Source organism: Pleuronectes platessa, chromosome 21 (genome assembly GCF_947347685.1).
Source record: "Pleuronectes platessa chromosome 21, fPlePla1.1, whole genome shotgun sequence".
Lineage (NCBI taxonomy): Eukaryota > Metazoa > Chordata > Actinopteri > Pleuronectiformes > Pleuronectidae > Pleuronectes > Pleuronectes platessa.
In genome coordinates, this window is record NC_070646.1 from 8833802 (window position 1) to 8852168 (window position 18367).

General features: G+C 43.7%; 1 protein-coding gene across 4 annotated transcripts; it reads left to right on the top strand.

Moving 5' to 3' along the window:
* The first annotated feature begins 2257 nt into the window (after positions 1 to 2257).
* On the top strand, positions 2258 to 18367 carry sec24c (SEC24 homolog C, COPII coat complex component). Of its 4 annotated transcripts, XM_053413260.1 has the most exons (25): positions 2258 to 2483; positions 4210 to 4391; positions 5062 to 5142; positions 5817 to 5943; positions 6091 to 6257; positions 6412 to 7146; positions 7233 to 7381; positions 8667 to 8735; positions 9560 to 9668; positions 9837 to 9964; positions 10702 to 10840; positions 10952 to 11067; positions 11854 to 11978; positions 12327 to 12518; positions 12614 to 12707; positions 12890 to 13006; positions 13107 to 13277; positions 14013 to 14109; positions 14216 to 14361; positions 14593 to 14731; positions 15156 to 15274; positions 15567 to 15746; positions 15826 to 16011; positions 16256 to 16345; positions 16457 to 18367. In XM_053413260.1, exons 2-25 carry the CDS (start codon positions 4232 to 4234, stop codon positions 16595 to 16597), a joined length of 3777 nt encoding a protein of 1258 aa, XP_053269235.1. In that variant the 5' UTR covers positions 2258 to 2483; positions 4210 to 4231; the 3' UTR covers positions 16598 to 18367. The 4 variants fall into 4 exon arrangements, with proteins under 4 accessions (XP_053269235.1, XP_053269236.1, XP_053269237.1 ...); XM_053413261.1 differs by lacking the exon at positions 8667 to 8735 and having other exon boundaries at positions 2259 to 2483; XM_053413262.1 differs by lacking the exon at positions 5062 to 5142 and having other exon boundaries at positions 2259 to 2483.

Sequence of the window (18367 nt, forward strand, 5' to 3'; positions counted from 1 at the left end):
CTCTTTGACCCTCAGCTCAGCGAGCCAGGACTCACATATTTGTCTTTGTCTACCCACAATACCCCCCAACCTTAGAGCACAGAGAGCGAGGAGCTGCGAGGAAGTATTTTAAGAATTTCAGATGGTTTACTGTCTGTGCATTTAACAGCTTTAGAGAAGGAGATGTGCTCCAGTGGCCGAGGAAGAAATAATTTCTGAGCAAGCCTTTCTACAAGATGACAAAAACTGACTCTGCTGTGCATCAGCTTTCACATCTCTGACTTTGCAGAAAAAAGGCTAGAAGGCTGGGTATTATGTGAGGGCCCAGCCGGTGAGCAGTGCCCCACATGGCTGAGGACAGCCAGACAGAGGACATCAAGGGGCATGGTGTTGGATGGGCGGTACTACTCCAGAGGATCCTCATAGGGAACTCCTCCCCTCCCAGGTGGCTCTGATTGACCCTCACAGGTAGAGTGAATCAGCCTGGCAATCAGGAGCCATCTTAAAACCTCAAACAAAGGAGCTTGAGAGGAGTGAGACCCAGACGCTTTTGCCAGACCGTCTCAGGGTAAGAGGCCAGCTTGTTTGTCGTAAGAAGAGGAATAATTGCTGTCTCTCTCTCTCTCTCGCTGGATCTATCTCTCGTTGGATCAGGAAGAGCCCGACGGAGCCCCAGATGCCAACTGCCAACCTTTGTGCGCCCTCCTCCCTTTTCCCCTCAATTTATGAATAAACCTCCTATGTTATACTCACCACAACCCCTGCTTCTGACTGTTCTTTTTCCGGTTTGTGTACCCACTGTTTACTCTTGCAAGGCCAGGCTCCCACATAGGGTATGACTTGGCCCAGTATCAGAATTGTGCCAGATTTGCGATGAAAAGCATATTGGAATAATTTTAAATTTGAGCAAAAAGATTTTGGCTCAAGGTTTCATGAGTCTTGGCCCCACTCGCCCCAGTTTTGACCCTTAAAAAATGGAATGTGCTGTGACCATAAAAAAAACATAATCAATTTCACAACTGTGACAACCTTAGGAAATTACGCTTAGACTGTCAACATGTTTTTACTTCGTATTATACTTAAAAATTCGCCTTAAAAAATCCTGAGAAAATCGTAAATTAAAATTAGAATGTAATGTTTCTAGAATATCTAAATAGTTGACCGGTAATTTTCTGTTGGTCGACTTATCAATTAATTTATTAAAAGCTAATTTTCCCCTGCTACTTAGTCTATAGGGCTTTTATATTATGTTTAGGGTATAAATACGATTTTCTTTTATGAACAACTTTAGTTCAGAACTTCAGATCACAATCTGCACAAACCAAGCAGGAGCAGCAGAGGAACCCAGCAGCCAGCAGGGGTCAGCCTCAGGACATCACATGGAAACTACTGGGTTAGTCTCTAACGATAGGTTTTAAAAGCATGTTAAATCATCCGGTATCTAAAATCCAAAAATATCAGTAACTTTTAAGTAAGGTTGTCAAATATATGTAGTAAAGTAGAAAATATTTTCTCTTAATTGTGTATTAAAAGCAGCATAGACTGACACGCACGCACACGATAATTTGTCCATCTTCTTTGTTCACTCAGTTCCTTATGAGCATTAGCAGGCCTTATGGCCTAGTCGGTAGCGCGATGACCTTCAACACGGAGGGCCCGAGTCCGAATCCCTCTCATACTCATCATTATGCTGGCAATATACTGACCTCTTAACATTTACAAAATATCTTACACTATGTAAATTTAAATTTAAATTAAATGTATATAAAACAGAAATATTTAATTTAAATTAAATTAAATTCAAAATTAAAAAAAACTGCGCGCGCAATTCCTGCGCAATGGGCTTCTGCGCAGGATGTGCGCAGTAGACTTCTGCGCAGGATGTGCGCAATGGGCTTCTGCGCATGAGGTGCGCAGTAGGCTTCTGCGCAGGATGTGCGCAATGGGCTTCTGCGCAGGATGTGCGCACCGCAGTTTTTGTTTTTTTCTTTTTTTTCCCTTTTTTTTAAAATTAAATGTAATTGTTTTTATATTTCATTTAATTTAAAATAATTGTATTTAATTTAAACTTATTTTTATTTTTTTATATATTTCATTTAATTTAATTTTATTTTATTTATTTAGTATTTTAATACTTTTAATATATGTATATGTATATATGAGAGCATATATATATTTTAAAAGTATTATTTCATTACTTTTTTTTTCCCTCCCTCTCGTCCACTCCTGACAGTCTATTAAGTGATTTGTGATCCAGGATCTTCATTTGTATTTTGCTCCGGTGCAGCAGAGGTGAACACAGAGGAAGTCCCCCTACGGTGTCCGGATGTGGACGTGGCACAGCGCTGCAGCAGTTCCGCTGAATGTCCGCTCCTGACACCGAGGAGAGACGGGATTAGTGACGAACAGCCCGGGACGACGTCTGCCTCCGAGTTTGTCGGCCGCCGGGTTTCTCAGCTCGCCCCGGACAGAGGATAGCCTTTACTATTCACAACACTTCGGGGGTAGGTTTCGGTTCGAGGCCGATTAATGAGGCTCATTACCCCGTCCGGCTCGGACTACTGACGGCGGAGCTTGGGATTCTGTTGCGGTTAGCTCATGCTAGCTAATGCTAACGGACGGCTAGCATCGCCCATCAGAGTACCTGGAGCTTCTTCTAGCTTAGCTGCTAGGCTAAATGCTGCTAGGTCCGGTTATGACTATCCCCGGCCACAGCTGATTCAGCCGCTCAGTGCTGTCATCGTGTTTCAGGTTGACCGGCTGCCAGCGTCAGCCAGCGAACCAAACCCTCACCACCGTAAAGTGTATTAAACGAAAGCTGTTTTTACACCAGCGCCTGTGAGCCACACCTCGCGTTACACCGGGTTGTGTTTAGGGTTTATTGCTTGACATGTTGTGTTGCTAAATGTCGGCTAACCAGTGAGCTAATGCTAATGCGGCACTGAGATGGCTCCTGTTAGCTTGTAGCTGGGCTCTCTAGCTTTTGTATTGTTGTCACACTTAACTCCCACTGAGCGTGTGGTCTTTATTTGTTAATCTTGGGTGTGTTTGTGTCTTTCGGGGTTTCCGAACCAGCCAGCCGGTTTCCGTGATGGTGCAACCCGGCCAGGGAGAGCAGATGTGGGTCACTCAACAGGCCCTACGTACTAAATAGCTGTGAGGCTCCAGCGATTGTATTTCTAGTTGTGGCACCTGCTCTGCTGAATTATTCAAAGGCCCCGCTCGTTTAGCCCGTGTTTGTCTGTTAGCTGATACTCATCACCCTGTCATACAGGTGAGGCCACTCTCCACCAGCCTCAGTGAATACATAACTCCACTCTTGTGTGTCTGTTAGCGAAGCTCACACTTGACATGTGATGAGGAAGGACTGATCAAGCCTGTAAGTCGAGCCACTCACTGGGGGCCTGTCATAACTTCACTGTTAAACATTTATCTCAGGCAGATGCGTGAGTCCAGTAGAGTGTCACCATCATATCAGGCTTTTGATTTCACTGAGCCAATATCACATGTCTAGTGGATTGTTTGCTGTACATTTTTGGCTGAAGTGACTTGTGTCAACAGTAAGTTTGGTCAGCTTGTGTATTAAGTGAATTGTTAAGTGGCCAGGAGCAATCCGTGGGTGTGACACAAAAAGCCAATAAAGGTGTTGTCACTCAACCAGGAAATGGTAACGTCATAACGAAGTGTGATGTGTTACTGACTGGAGACCTTGAGAGCTGAGAGCTGTGTAGCTGTACATTTTTTGTTTGTTAGTTCAGGTGCGTGATTCACTGCTCAGTGTGCGACTGTCCCGTCTTCTCACAACTGCCTCCAAATCTTTCCTCACAGAGATCTGACAATAGCACAGCTCAAGGACCTTTCAGCTAAACTAGACAACTCATCACTTCAATAAGACTTTGCAGTTAAAAATAGACTCATTTAAATACATTCCTATTTGAGTTTTCTTTGCATTATGACATTGACATCCAGCAGTTACCAACCGCTTTATGAGGCATGCCCCGGGGTTGTGTAAAGCTTTATGTACTGGTTGTATGTTGACATAAGTCAGAGTCAGACTCTGCCCTGTAACATATAAATGGAAATTTCTATTAGCAAATCATGAAAACATCATAATCTACTTTCACAGTAGTCTCAGCAGTGAAATCTCAGTTTCCATCTTGGAAACAGGTTAAGTGAGTTTATCCAATACTGGTGACAAGTCTTTTTACAACTGTTTTACAATCTTTCCAGATTTAGGGATGAACTGAGGAGGATGAATGTAAACCAGCACACTCCAATGGCCTCTCCGTACGGCCAACCCCAGCCTGGCTACAACCCTCCTGGCTACGCTCCCCTGGATGCGGGATATCCTGTCCCGTACGCACCCTACAATGGCCCTGCTTCAGCCTACCAGCCTGGGGCTCAACCACAAGGTAAAATGCAGCTTCTGAGCAAGTATGCATCTGAGTGAAAGAGAGTGACACCAGAGCTGCTTTCAGACATGCACTGGACTCCGCAGCTACTCCGTATTTTCTGCGGATGAGGTGCAGTTGTGAGCGCAAATGTTCGAGTTCGATGCTCACTCGCAGTTTCTACGGATTTGATCTGCCTGGCCACCTGGTGTAAAGTCAGTAGAAATCCAGCTGGAATTGCAGGAAAACATGTCTTCCGGTGAAAAAGTAGAGTCAGACACCTAGACGACACCGACAAAGATGTCAAGACAGTTTGTGGCGATAAGAGCAGATGACGTGTCGGAGTGCTGTAAACATAGTCACGTCATCTCCGCAGCAGGCTCAATACCTGCCGCTGTGTTGTGCATGTGTAAAAGGCAAACTCTGGGTAAACACCTTAGCCAATTGTCCTGATTTTACCTCGAGTTCACGTCTGAAAATAGCTCAGGTAAACTGTGATGCTCTGCAAGCATCCTCAGAACCAATTACCTTGCTTCCCGCCATGTAGTTGACCATGTATGTGTGAGAAAAGCACGGATGCTGTGCATACTAATCTAAATATCAAATGCCCTCTCATTCCTTACTGTTGCTTTACGCTCTTCCCTACATCTCTGTGTCTGCGCCCTCTTCCCCCTATTTTCTTCTATTTCAGATTATTCTCCTTTCACAAGCTTTCCCTCTAAGGCTGTGGCAGCCACCCCAGTCTCTGACCTCTCCTCTCCTCTTGACTTAGGTAACTGCCTCCTGTGTTTTTCTTGCTCATTTCACACTCCACATGTTCTGAAATCATCAAGTCCTCCCTGCAGCTACAGCCATTATTCCTGCCACCATGTCCTGAGACTATTATAATTAATGGCTGATTATTACTAAACTTTTTATTACTTAAGTTTTGAGGTAACAAGAAAAAGATTTCCATGTTAGAGAGATGTTCCAATTCAAAAACAGTCTCTGCTTACATCCCCCTAGTAAAAACTGTGAACCATACACGTAGAAGGCATGAAGATGTCAACTTGGAAAGACCAGATTCAAGCTTTTGGTGATACAGGCTAACGCAGGGGTTGCTGTGCTATAAACAAAAACAAGTGATCCCCGAATTGGAATTTAGATATTATGTCCTGCCTCCTGCGTGATGGACAATCCTCACATGAATGCTCCTGAGATCTATCTGAAAGAGTTCACTTAGTTTATTTCTGACTAACGAGAAACATCCCTGTAAATGTCCTTGTATCAATTTGTTGTCTATGCTCCTAACTGTTGGGAAAGTGTGGAAAATAATAAATGTTGTTTCCTATAGCCACTAATCTCGTCACAGCAGAAAGATTTTAATCAGAACGGATCCAGGATTGTTTGCAACCGGTTTCTGCTTTTGAAGGTCTTTGTGTTTAATAGCTTGTCTCTGCTTTTCAGGTCCTGCCAGGGGTCCTCCCACATCTGGAGCCCCGCCAGTCTCAGCGCCTCAACAATATAATCAGTACAGTCACAGTCAAGGGGACATGCCAAATGGACCCCAACCTATGACACAAGCACCAAACAGGTAGTTACATGTTTATAGATTGTTCCTGTCACTACAATGTTCCCACACGTAATATTTTTGGAATCACTTTTTATTAAGGTTCTTGGGCCTAAAGGTTTTGGCTACTGTTGAGTAGAAATGTGACTTCAATGAGTTTTGTTTTTCTAGGACTCCTGTATCTCAGCCGTACAGCCAGGGAGCTGTGAACATGACAGGGTCGCAATCCAGCTATCCTCAACACCATGGGTCTCAACCCACAATGCATCAGGTCACCAACCAGATGACTGGGATGCAGATCAACTCTGGACCGCCAACCCCAGCAGGGCCAGGATATGGTAAATTTGGGTGGCTTTATACTTGACTGGAATGTTGATTTAAATATGAGTTGGTCTTTGCTGTGGACATACCTCAATAGAAACCTGAAAATTATTATTGTAAATACATGTAGTCCCTCACAAACACACTGTCTCTTTTGCTCTCTTTCGCCAGTTCCACCTCACTCCTCCCAGCTTCCACTCAGTACCGCCTATTCTGCCGCACCTTCGCCCGCCTACAAACAAGCCCCTCCACCGGCGTCCTCGGCTCCCACCCAGCTGCCAACTCCCAGAGGACCTGCAACTTCTCAGCAATACTACGGAGGCCCAATGCCCCCTTCTCAACAACCATTCAACTCTTCTGTTCCTCCTGCCTCTCAACAGCCGTTCACCTCCTCTGCACAGCCCCCTCCTTCCTCTCAACAAAACTTCCCTCCCTCTTCCTTCTCAGGTCCCGTGCCTCCACCAAGCCAAGGTCCTGCTCCTCCAGTGTCCCCACCACAGCAGTCCTTCCCCCCAACCCAGCCCCCCTTCTCTTCAGCACCCCCACCTTCTAGCCAGCCTGCCTTCATCTCTGGTCCGCCTCCCCCTGGCCAGGGCTCCTACCAACCCAGGGCACCCCCTCCTTCCTCTCAACCAGGACATTTTCCTCCCCCTGGTCCCCCTCCCACCTCCGCTCCCCCCGGCCAATACCCAGGCCCCATGCCACCTCAACAGCAACCCCCTCCATCCCAGCCATCACCTTATCACTCAGGACCGTCTCCTCCCAGAGTTCAGATGCCTCCAACTTCCATGGCTCAAAGCAACCACCTGCCTCCAGGACCACAGGGCCAGCCGTGCCCTCCTGGGCCCCTGCAGCAGCCTCCATCTCAGCCTGGTATGCAGGGTGGATACCCTCCTCAGCAGAATGGTGAGGAGACTGTAGCTTACTATAAGCTAATACTTGTTACGTCACTTTTTTTCCCATTGCTAAGCGTTTTTCTTTTTCTTCTTAAGGTGCTTTTGGGCAGGTGAGAGGCCCTCAGCCTGGCTATGCAGGCCCTTATCCTGGGCAACCAAACTATGGAGCCCCTCCACCAGCACCAGCTCCTGCTCCTGCTCCAGCTGCACAGAAAAGACTTGACCCAGATTCCATTCCTAGCCCGGTGAGCAGACAAACACATTTACAGAGTTCTTCATTTATGACACATACCGACTTGTTGTGGTATTACTATTTGTTTATCACACAATCTTTTGAGACAGGGTTGTTGTGAGGAAAGATGACTATGCAGCACGACATGTTCACTCAGTGACCATGTTTTTAGATACACCTATACAGTTCAACGCAATCGAATGTGTCATAGATCCTTTTTATGATGCGTTTCATGTTCAGGGTTTGACTCCTTCATTGAGGTGTTGATTCAAATTAACAATGAGGTCAGTGGTGGTGTTTTGCTGTAATCCATCATATTCAGAGGATCTATTTATAACATTCTGCCTCCCTCATGTGTCTAAAGAGATAAAAATAGAAACACATCAGTCTAATATTGTCCAGTGAGACCACACAACCAGCTATGATCTTAGTAATTAATATATAATTTAATTAACACATTTCTGATAAACAAAAGCCAAACTCTGTAAACCTAATCAAGAGACGCCCATAAGATGCCCACACATACGAAGAAGCTTGACCACAAGTGGATCATCTCAGGTCGACTACAACAGAGCCCGAACACAGCTTTAACGCCTGCTGTTGACACTTTGGGTTCGACTGTACAGGCGTACCTAACAAAGTGGCAACTGTGTGTATATGACTTTGCATTAACCATGCAGGGCTGGGCAGTAATTATAAGTATTATTCTATATCATCCTTACATTGAACAGGATTTGTAATTAGTATTATGTCACATAACTAGTTACTAAAATGTAATGTGTTGTGAATGTCTATCATAGTTCAATACCAAAAATAATAAATAATCTAATAAATAAAAATGTGTTCACCCATCCCAGATAGTCACATTCTCCTCTAACTTTCACAATATATATATATATATACATAATTTTATATATATATATATATATATATTTCCCCCTTTGCTCTGAGTACTGCCAAGCTGTAGCAGCACAGAGTCTAACAGTAGTATTTTCTCTTTGTTTGTGATCTTCTGTAGTCTTCCTACCTGTAGAGCTGCTCAGCATGTGTGTCAGATAGACTACCAGTATATTAACTTATATTTACATGCACTTGACTGTCATGAAGCCCACTAATCTATAATCAACACTACTGACCAGTATCTGTTTGAATAACCACAGTGCTGCTTGCTGCTCAGTGCAGTATCACTGAGATTTCTCTTCTCAAATCTTTTTTTAAAAACTTTTCACTCTCTGTATTTATTTTTTTATTTTGTCCTGTTTTCGCACAATTTGCTGGACAAACTTTTGAATGTAAAGCAAGCGTCTGACATGCCGGCTGTGCAGAAATCAAGACATAGAATAGATCCAGACGCTATCCCCAGCCCAGTAAGTTTCCTGTGTGTGTGCCCGCCATGTACCGCTGCTACATCCCTGTCGCCTCTTCTCGCTTGCACTAACCTGCATCTCTCACCTCTTATTCTTTTCTTCCAAACCCCTCAGTCGGAGATGGCTACTGTCAGAAATAAGAACAATATAGACTTGTTGTTTGTTAGGTTAATTCTTCTGTGAAACCTGCTTATTTGTGTAAATATACTCCGACAGGAGATAAAATATTTACTGTAAATGAAAAAAATATTTTAATGGAATTTAAATTATTTCCTTTCTTTAACCGAGAGTTAGACGATGCAGTTGACACTCTTGTAATCTTAACTTTGATATATTATTTCTACTTTAGTTTTTTGCAGTTTGTAATTTATGCAGCTCAGCCTGCCCCCCACCCCCAATCCCCCCCTAATCTGTTTCCATGCCCTGCATGCTGGCCTGTAGTCTTTTGATTTACCCACAATTCCTTGGATTAATGGCATGCCTTGATACATCCTGACCTTTTCCCTAGGGGATGTCTTTTGGATCTGTTTTTATCATATTTGTTGCTCTATACCAGCTGCTTCAGCATGAATCTGTACCACATGTCATCTTTGTCATGGCTTGACTATGCATTTTTTGTCCACAGATGTTGACTTATTTCATTGTGTTGTTATTAGCTGTATGTGTATGTGTCTGGGTTGTGTGAAAGTTCTCTCCTGAATGAATAAGTGTTCCTCTTTTAAACTTTGGTAGTCCCGGGGGCAGTGTTATGTGAACATACATGTGTTTTTATGGTGTGAACGATTATGGATTTAGAAACCTTGTTTCCCCTCTCTCCCTTTCAGATCCAGGTAATAGAGGATGACAGGGCTAAGAGCACTGAGCCATTCACTACAGGGGTCAGAGGTCAGGCCCCACCGCTGGTCACCACCAACTTTCAGGTCAAAGACCAAGGTAGCTTCTACTTTCTTTTAAGACATACTAACCCCTTTAATTTATCCAATTCTTGAGGAAGTGTTATTCATTCACACAGGTCCTCTAATTTCTTCATTTAGTTACAAGTCAAAACAGGTTGCCATGTATTTTTTGTGATATTGATTGAAGAATTGTGTCTGTGTCCAGGGAATGCCAGTCCCAGGTTTATTCGCTGTACAGCGTACAACATGCCTTGCACAGCCGATATGGCCAAGCAGTCTCAAGTGCCCCTGGCCGCCGTCATCAAGCCCCTCGCCACACTGCCACCAGATGAGGTGAGACCCTTCTTCCTTCCACGCTCTCGTCTCTCTAGTATTGTAGATGCAGTCCTGTTAAATAGGACTTTATTTGAAATGTGACTACATGTTATTGCATGATAAGAGAAGAAGTGAGTCCATTGGAACGCTATCAGAAACTAAAAAAGAAAAATGCATTATTTAAAGTCAAGCAGGTTGCAGAATATGAAAGACTTTGTTGACAATTGTGAAATATTGTAATATTATGATTAATTCTGTCCAGATTTACCTTGTCACAAATCCTTGGGGTATCTGGGATAGATTGTAGTTGTATTCTGATTATCAGTGAACTCCCTCTGTATCTCTCCCTGTGTATTCCATTCCAATGCAACTCTATCTTCTACTGAGATTTCCGTAACAGTTATACAGCTTTTACTCTGAGCTTATTTTCAAAAAAGATTAGTTTTCAGGGCAATGCCCGATAAGTAATTATTATCACGACACACCCGTGATGTCAGTGGGATAATCCGTCTCAAAATCGTAGAGCTGGGAGTGGCTGCATGACCTTGTTTCATGCATTTGTCATCAGTATCTAGACTGGAGTAGTTTAATATTACGTCATTTTGGCAGGAAAAACATCTGCAGGGAAGAGAGGTCGTAAATTTTAAATCGTAATGGTTTCAGTAATTCTGTCCATAAAAGGTTTTTAGATGAAATCACTATCTTTGCTTTATAATGATTCTCTGACTCTTTTTCAATGAACCTCTTTTGCACAGACCCCACCGTACCTGGTGGACCATGGCGAGGGTGGTCCAATCCGCTGCAACCGCTGCAAGGCCTACATGTGTCCATACATGCAGTTCATAGAGGGCGGGCGCCGCTTCCAGTGTGGGTTTTGCAGCTGTGTCACAGAGGGTGAGTTTGTGTTCATTTAATTGGGCAGTTAATAAATAAGAAATACATGTCTTTATAATTGCTAGAGTATTTATATGCTTTGTTTATCCTTTATCCACTGTTTTCCCATAGTGCCTCAACATTACTTCCAGCATCTGGACCACACTGGTAAGAGGGTGGACTGCTATGACAGGCCGGAGCTTTCGCTGGGCAGCTACGAGTTCCTGGCCACTGTCGACTACTGTAAGGTAAGACCTGGTACCAAGGTATAGCATTCACAATGGATTGTTTTCTCAAGGATCTGCAGACGTAAATCTTTGGAATAGAAGCTTGTTTCAGAAATTTTACAACGGTTACGCATGAAACTATAATGAATGAAAACATCGGGAATAACAATAACCGCAGAGGAAATATCAGCATAGATTGGTCTACATTAATTAGAAGTGTAGTCAGTTGTTATCCAATTATTTGATAAAAGCAGCGCCTGTAGGCTCAATGTGGTCTCAGTGAAATTGGCTCGGTGTCTGTTTTATTTAATGGGCGTCAGTTTGGAAATGATTCAATGAAGCTAACAAAACGGTTTGTTATCTTGATGGGTAAGGAATCGATATTGGTATTGATGAGATGGTGCACTCACAAAAGGCCAAGGCTGATCTGCAACTGATATTAAATGTTCTGTTTAAATATTGTTGTGGCTTAATATAGCCATGAGAATATTTAAAGGCTTTGTAATATATTTATTATATCTTTGCATCACTTCATCGTGTGGAAAGTTTTTATTAATATGGTAGAGCTGTGTTCTTGACGAAATAAGACATGATTTAGGATTCAGATTAACATAGAATTGCCTCTGCGATCCAACTCAGCAGCTGGTTTTATTCTGGGATTGAATCAGTGATTACTATTTATTGATTGGATAAAAATGTAACTTTGAGACACCCCATTAAACTGAATAAAAATGAAGTTCCAGCGTGATTATATTTTACCGTTATTTACCCGCATCTTCATACTTTGTCTTGTCCCGACCTCAACAGAACAATAAGCTCCCTCAGCCGCCAGCCTACATCTTCCTCATCGATGTGTCCTACAACGCTGTGAAGAGCGGCATGGTCAACATCGTCTGCCAGGAACTCAAGACCCTTCTCGACTACCTGCCCAGGTAACACACGAGAAGAGGGAAGGCTCATTTGCTAGAAGCAGGGAAAGAATAATGGAAGAAAATAAAGGGGGGATGGGGATTATCCAGTGAAGAAAAGGCTGATGGAAGAATTGCAATGATCGAAAGCGGGAATGAGGAAATTAGAGCAAGAATGAAAGACTGAAAATAGAGTGAGGAGATAAAGAGAAATGAATTAATCAAAAATATAAGGGGGGGGGAAATAGGAAAGGTTTTGATAAAGGAAAAATATGATTTAAGCAAATTAGATAAATGTTAGTCTATACTCATTTCTACCCTGTGACCAAATGTTGACCTTTTCCCCATCTCCTCCTTTGTGTCTGTGTCCAGGGAGAACCCAGAAACAGATTCTGTGGTGCGGGTGGGTTTTGTCACCTACAACAAAGTTTTGCACTTCTACAATGTCAAGGCGAGCCTGGCCCAGCCACAGATGTTGGTGGTATCGGATGTGTCGGACATGTTTGTTCCCCTGCTCGATGGTTTCCTGGTCAACGTAAACGAAAGCCGGCTAGTTATTGAGAGGTGGGCAGGGACGCAAAGCACTGACACAAATCCTCAAGGTTTCTATGGACAGTCAAATTGATCCGATTTAATCACACGCTGTTTGTGTTTTCCAGTTTACTGGACCAGATCCCAGAGATGTTTGCAGACACCAGGGAGACGGAGACGGTCTTTGGACCTGTAATCCAGGCAGGACTGGAGGCACTAAAGGTAAGCACTCTGGAGAGCCGGGAAAGTCTTTTAACGGCTTGATAAATCATTTACAGTTTGAGGATTAGAAAAGCTCAAATTATTAAACAAACTATCAAACCGGTCTGCTTTTAATACGTCTGTATACATGATACTTGTCTTATAAAGAGCATGATTTCTATGTTGCTGTGTCATTTTCTCAGGCTGCAGATTGTGCTGGAAAGCTGTTTGTATTCCACACCTCTCTGCCAATCGCAGAGGCTCCTGGAAAATTAAAGAACAGAGAAGACAAGAAGCTGATTGGGACGGATAAGGAGAAGGTAAACACAAGCAAGTTGTGCTTTAACTCAACCTAACAAAGCATTTTGAAGAATGTTTTGTTTATTCACTTCCTTCATGCTGACTCTCCTTCCTCTTCAGTCTCTGTTTCAGCCCCAGGCCGGCTTCTACAACACCCTCGCTAAGGAGTGTGTGGCCCAGGGCTGCTGCGTAGATCTCTTCCTCTTCCCGAACCAGTTTGTGGATGTTGCCACGTTAGCAGTGGTTCCCGTCTCCACCGGAGGTTCAGTCTACAAATACACTTACTTCCAGGTGAGTGGAAATCACTCTCTTCCATCCTTCAGTCTAAAGCCTGAAACATGCTTCTGCGACTGCGTCTGCGTCTTTTCACGCCGCTGTGGAGCAAGACTCGTTGTCATTCATGCTTCCCCAACCGTTGCGCGTCTTACAAAGCAATTCCGCGCCAGAACACTAGGCGGAGTAATGCTTTTTGTCGAAGACGACCTGAGAGACGCCTTCTTTCTTCTTCATCGATTGTTTATTTACATAGCTACTGCGGCTCCTTGTAGCCTTTTTCAGGCGGACAGATACGCCAGTCAGTGACGGGTTATACAAGTGGACATACTTTCGGATCTCTTCTGCCAAACGCTCTTCTATTTGGTCCATATTCATTCTTCTATATCTCCCGTTGTTTCTGCCTGTATTATGGGGCATGAAACCGGAAATGCAGCTCCAGAAGGGATGTAGAGCAGACCAATCACAGCCTTGCGGGCTGAGTGAGCTTGCGGAGCTTTGCCGTAAATTTTAGAAAAGGGGGTCGACACCCGTCAGCACGTAAGGAGGGATACATAAGCACGTAAGGGACCCGGAAGGGCTCTTGCGCTTACGGGCCCGTCAAAACGCAGAAGCATGTTTCAGGCTTAACCCTGAAGCTCCAGCAGCTTTTTTCATCCATGGTTTTGAGTGGTGCCTGCTGTTCATGATATACTGAGTTTTGATGAATTGAAGGCTTTCGTTTCTCATTGTGTTTTTGTTTTCTTTATCCAGGCTCCATCTGATCAAGAACGATTCCTGAATGACCTCAGGCGAGACGTTCAGAAACTAGTAGGTTTTGATGCTGTCATGAGGGTGCGAACCAGCACAGGTAAGTCACTCCCTAGCTGAAAACCAAACGAAAAAACATAGTCAGATTCAAAGAAATGTGACAATCTCCTGCCCTGTTTTACTCCACGCCCTCCCCTATCCCTCAGGTATCAGAGCGACAGACTTCTACGGCTCCTTCTTCATGAGTAATACCACAGATGTGGAGCTGGCAGGCCTGGACTGTGACAAGGCCTTCACTGTCGAATTCAAACACGATGACAAGCTCAGCGAGGAGACAGGGGCACTCATGCAGGTATGCATATATGTCTTTGTGACAAAAACAACTTTTTATTTTGAGTTTTCAATCATATATTTAAGCACCAAATGAATAAACACCCTTGATCAATAAGCAATTTAAGAGTGGACCCTCAGTGTTTTTAAGCAGTGATTTTCTTGACTTCTGAATGACTTAAATATCCTAGAAACAACAAATACAAAGTCTTTTCACGTATAAGAAACCTCTGCCTCATTTGTTTGACCCCAGTGTGCCGTGCTGTACACCAGCTGCAGTGGACAAAGGCGTCTCCGCGTCCATAACATGGCTGTCAACTGTTGCTCTCAGCTGGCTGACCTCTATCGCAACTGTGAGACAGACACGATCATCAACTTCTTCTCCAAATACGGTGAGGACAGCTCACAGAGCTCAACAGGGAGGAGGAGGAGGAGAGCGTACAGTAGAATTTTACACACTCAGCATTTTACTCTGAAAGTCTGAACAATGCGTAAGTGGAGAAATACATGAGAATTTTTTTTTTTTCTAAAAGCCGATAAGATTATCCCGTGGAGCTGCTAGTTAGCAACAGTATAACACTGGCTGTTCTTCATAGATATGCAGCCTTGTAATATGAATCAGGGCTTTGCTAAATCACCAGAATAAAGACGTGTGGAAGATGTTACACCCCTTATGTCTTACTCTCCAATTATAATCAGCTTCATGAATATATTAGTTTGTTGTTTTTTAAAGAGATCATTGCAATACAGTAATACATTTATTTTATACTTTTCATTCTTTGTGACTGTTTCGGTTTATGTTTGTGTGTTCGACAGCTTTCCGGGGCGTCCTGACCAACCAAACTAAGGCGGTGAGGGACACTCTGATCAATCAGTGTGCCCAGATTCTGGCCTGCTACCGGAAGAACTGTGCCAGCCCGTCATCGGCTGGTCAGGTACGAAACCATCAGCACCCTCACATTCCGCTGACATCACATTCACTACTTTGCTGCTCTGCTTTAAGTTTTGTGCTGTGTTAATTCGAGAATGATCCACACAAATATTTCTGGTTCAGGACTTGACATCATGTTTACTTTGTTTAAAAGATAGGATCCTATCAGAAAAGTTTGTCCTAGATCCTAGAAGTATCTAAATCTCATGGTCTCCTAATCACAGGGTCACATGTCGTAACGTATTTGAAGCAGCACCTTGGTCTGTAATCTTAATCTGTATATGTGTATTTTCCAGCTGATTCTCCCAGAGTGCATGAAGCTGTTACCCGTCTATCTGAACTGCGTGCTGAAGAGCGACGTGCTGCTGCCGGGAGCCGACGTCTCGTTGGACGACCGGGCTTACCTGAGGCAGCTGATCAGCGGCATGGACGTCTCAGAGACCCACGTCTTTTTCTACCCCCGCCTACTGCCACTGGTGAGATCTCACACACACAAACGGAGCAGTTTGATCAGCAGATGGCATCTTATAGTGTTACATCTTTTTGTTTTTCCAGATCAAGCTTGAAAGCGAGTCGTTGCCGATGGCAGTGAGGGACTCAGAGGAGAGGCTGTCGAAGGGAGGAGTATACATCCTGGAGACGGGGCTCCACCTCTTCCTGTGGGTGGGAGCCAGCGTTCAGCAGGAGCTGCTGCTGAACATCTTTGGCACGCCGAGCTTCAGCCAGATCGACCCGAGCATGGTGAGAATCTTATCAGAGGGATATTTTGTTGTTGTTTTGATTCCAAACCAATTGTAATTAAAAGCTAACGTCAATTATTATTGATTTTCCATTAATGAGGACATTTTTGTGATGTTTGTAAATTATAACAACTTTCAACTCTTGTCAATTATTAGAAGATTATTAGCACTGCTGTGATATTGATTCAAGCTTGTTAGTTAAAGTGTGCTCTGACGTCTCTGAATGTCTGTCCTCCGACTCTCAGGTAAATCTACCAGAGCTGGACAACCCGTTCTCTCAGAGACTCCGAGAAATTATTGAGTCCTTCAGGGCACAGCGACCACGATACATGAAGGCAAGTGCTCTCTTTTTCTCTCCCTCAGTCGAATGTTTGACTCCCAGCCCTCCACCTGCATGCCCTGCTCTTCCTCTCTTCCTTACACTTCTTCTCATCTGTCCCTCTCAGCTGATGGTGGTGAAACAGGAAGACAAAGCCGAGCTGATATTCAGGCACTTCCTGGTCGAGGACAAGAGCGCCAGCGGGGGAGCGTCATACGTGGACTTCTTGTGTCACATGCACAAGGAGATCCGCCAGCTTCTCAGCTAGGCGCCCCCTCCCCCTCGGAGTTTCCCTTTGTTCACCCGTATGACCCCCGACCACCGCTGACCCAACCCACCTGGTTCACCACTCATCATGAAAGAAAGAAAGCGCTTTATCATCTTCTTTTTTTAAGCCTAACAAACTAAAGCTCTCAATGCTGTTTGCCACAGACCAGCTGGCGGATCTCATCATGTGAGGGAGTGTGAGTGTGCGTGTGCGTGTGGGGGGGGGGAGAGAGAGAGGGAGGATGTGATGTCAATAGAGGATTTCTCTGCCTGTAATCTACTGCCCTAACAGCAGGAGCAGAATAAGTGAAGAGGGAGGGGAATGTATATACACAAGTGAACAATTACATGTATGCAACAGATTAAATGAGCGATGGAGGGGGCTGATGTTGACTGTAGTCGGTGTGTTGTCTTATTAGCACTGAAAGGCTGTTTTGGGTGCATAAATGACCCTTAGATAGCAAACACTTTTTATATGATTAAAATCCAAATAGAGTGATGGACATCTACATACAAGACATAATGAAATTACATATTAAATGCTGTTCTTTCTGTCTCTTCTCCCATTTAATCATGGCCTTAGTACCCCCTCCCCATGCTCCTCCAATCATCATCTTTGTTTGTTTCCAGATGTGAGGATTAGTTGACCACTGCCCGATTCTTATTTCCCGATGTGGTTCAAGTGTGAATTTAATCACCTATATGAACAGCTGGCAAGTTTTCACCTGCATTTAGAATATAATCTGCTCTGTGTCGACAGATCCACTGAAAAATAAGGTGCGCTGAAAACAGTCATTACAGTAATTGGTATAATGCAGATTTGTTTGATATCGGCCTCGGTTGAGTTTTCTTTTAAGGCGGAAACATCTCCCCCCCCCCCGTTTTCTCACGGGCAAACCAGATGTGTATTTCAAATCACTGTCATGATTCTGTTGGGAGAGTTTTAAGTCTATGCAGCACTTGGAAAGGTCAGGGATGGAATAAAGGACAAAAGAATAAATAAGAGGAAAAAAGGAGGATGTGAAGTTTTGATCTCAGCATGACGGCGATGGATAATCCTCTGACTGAGGATAATACTGTCTGTTGATGGTATGTAGTGCGGCAGACTCCATTGTAATGAAGAGTTTTGATGTCCTAAAATGTATAGAAATGCATTTTCATGCCGACAGAAATAAACCGAGGGAAGGCTGATAAACAGACATGAGTTCATGTTTGCAAACTTTGAGTTGTCTCCGCACTGACTGAGTTCAGTGTGTAAATAAAATATATAATCTGTACAGAATTAATAAGAAAATAACAATTTTAAAGACCTGCCTGAGCAGCTGTGGTTTGTTGATGGTTGGTTTCCCTGTCACAAAAATGGCCTAAATTTAAAATCATGGCTTTTACCGGAGAAATAAAGACTGGCTTTGTGATCTGTGTGTGTTTGTGTGTGTGTGCAAGAGACGGAGAGAGAGAGTGTGAGAGTGAATGCAGGGTCGGTCCTGGTGAATTTCTTCTGAGGAACAGAGGGATCAGCCAACACACACACACACAATCTACCCATGAGATTAATGTCCGTGTTCTTCATTTATCACTTTCCGATCTAATTTTTTTTCTTTTACTTTGACTTTCGTGTTCATTTGGTGTGTGTGTGTCGCCCTCTGTTCCATCTTTAAGTTTACTGAGTTTGACCCATTGTCTCGACTGTAATCTTAATTTCTTCTTTTTTCCTTGATTTGTTTTTTTCATGGCCTCTTGGGACTGCTAATAAAATGAGGTTAAAACGAAA

Coding starts and splice junctions, on each gene's coding strand:
- sec24c (XM_053413260.1), top strand. CDS start 4,232: ATGAATGTAAACCAGCACACTCCAATGGCCTCTCCGTACGGCCAACCC. Junction 9,669..9,836: donor CTTTCAGGTCAAAGACCAAG/GTAGCTTCTACT, acceptor GTCTGTGTCCAG/GGAATGCCAGTCCCAGGTTT. Junction 14,110..14,215: donor GAGGGTGCGAACCAGCACAG/GTAAGTCACTCC, acceptor CCTATCCCTCAG/GTATCAGAGCGACAGACTTC.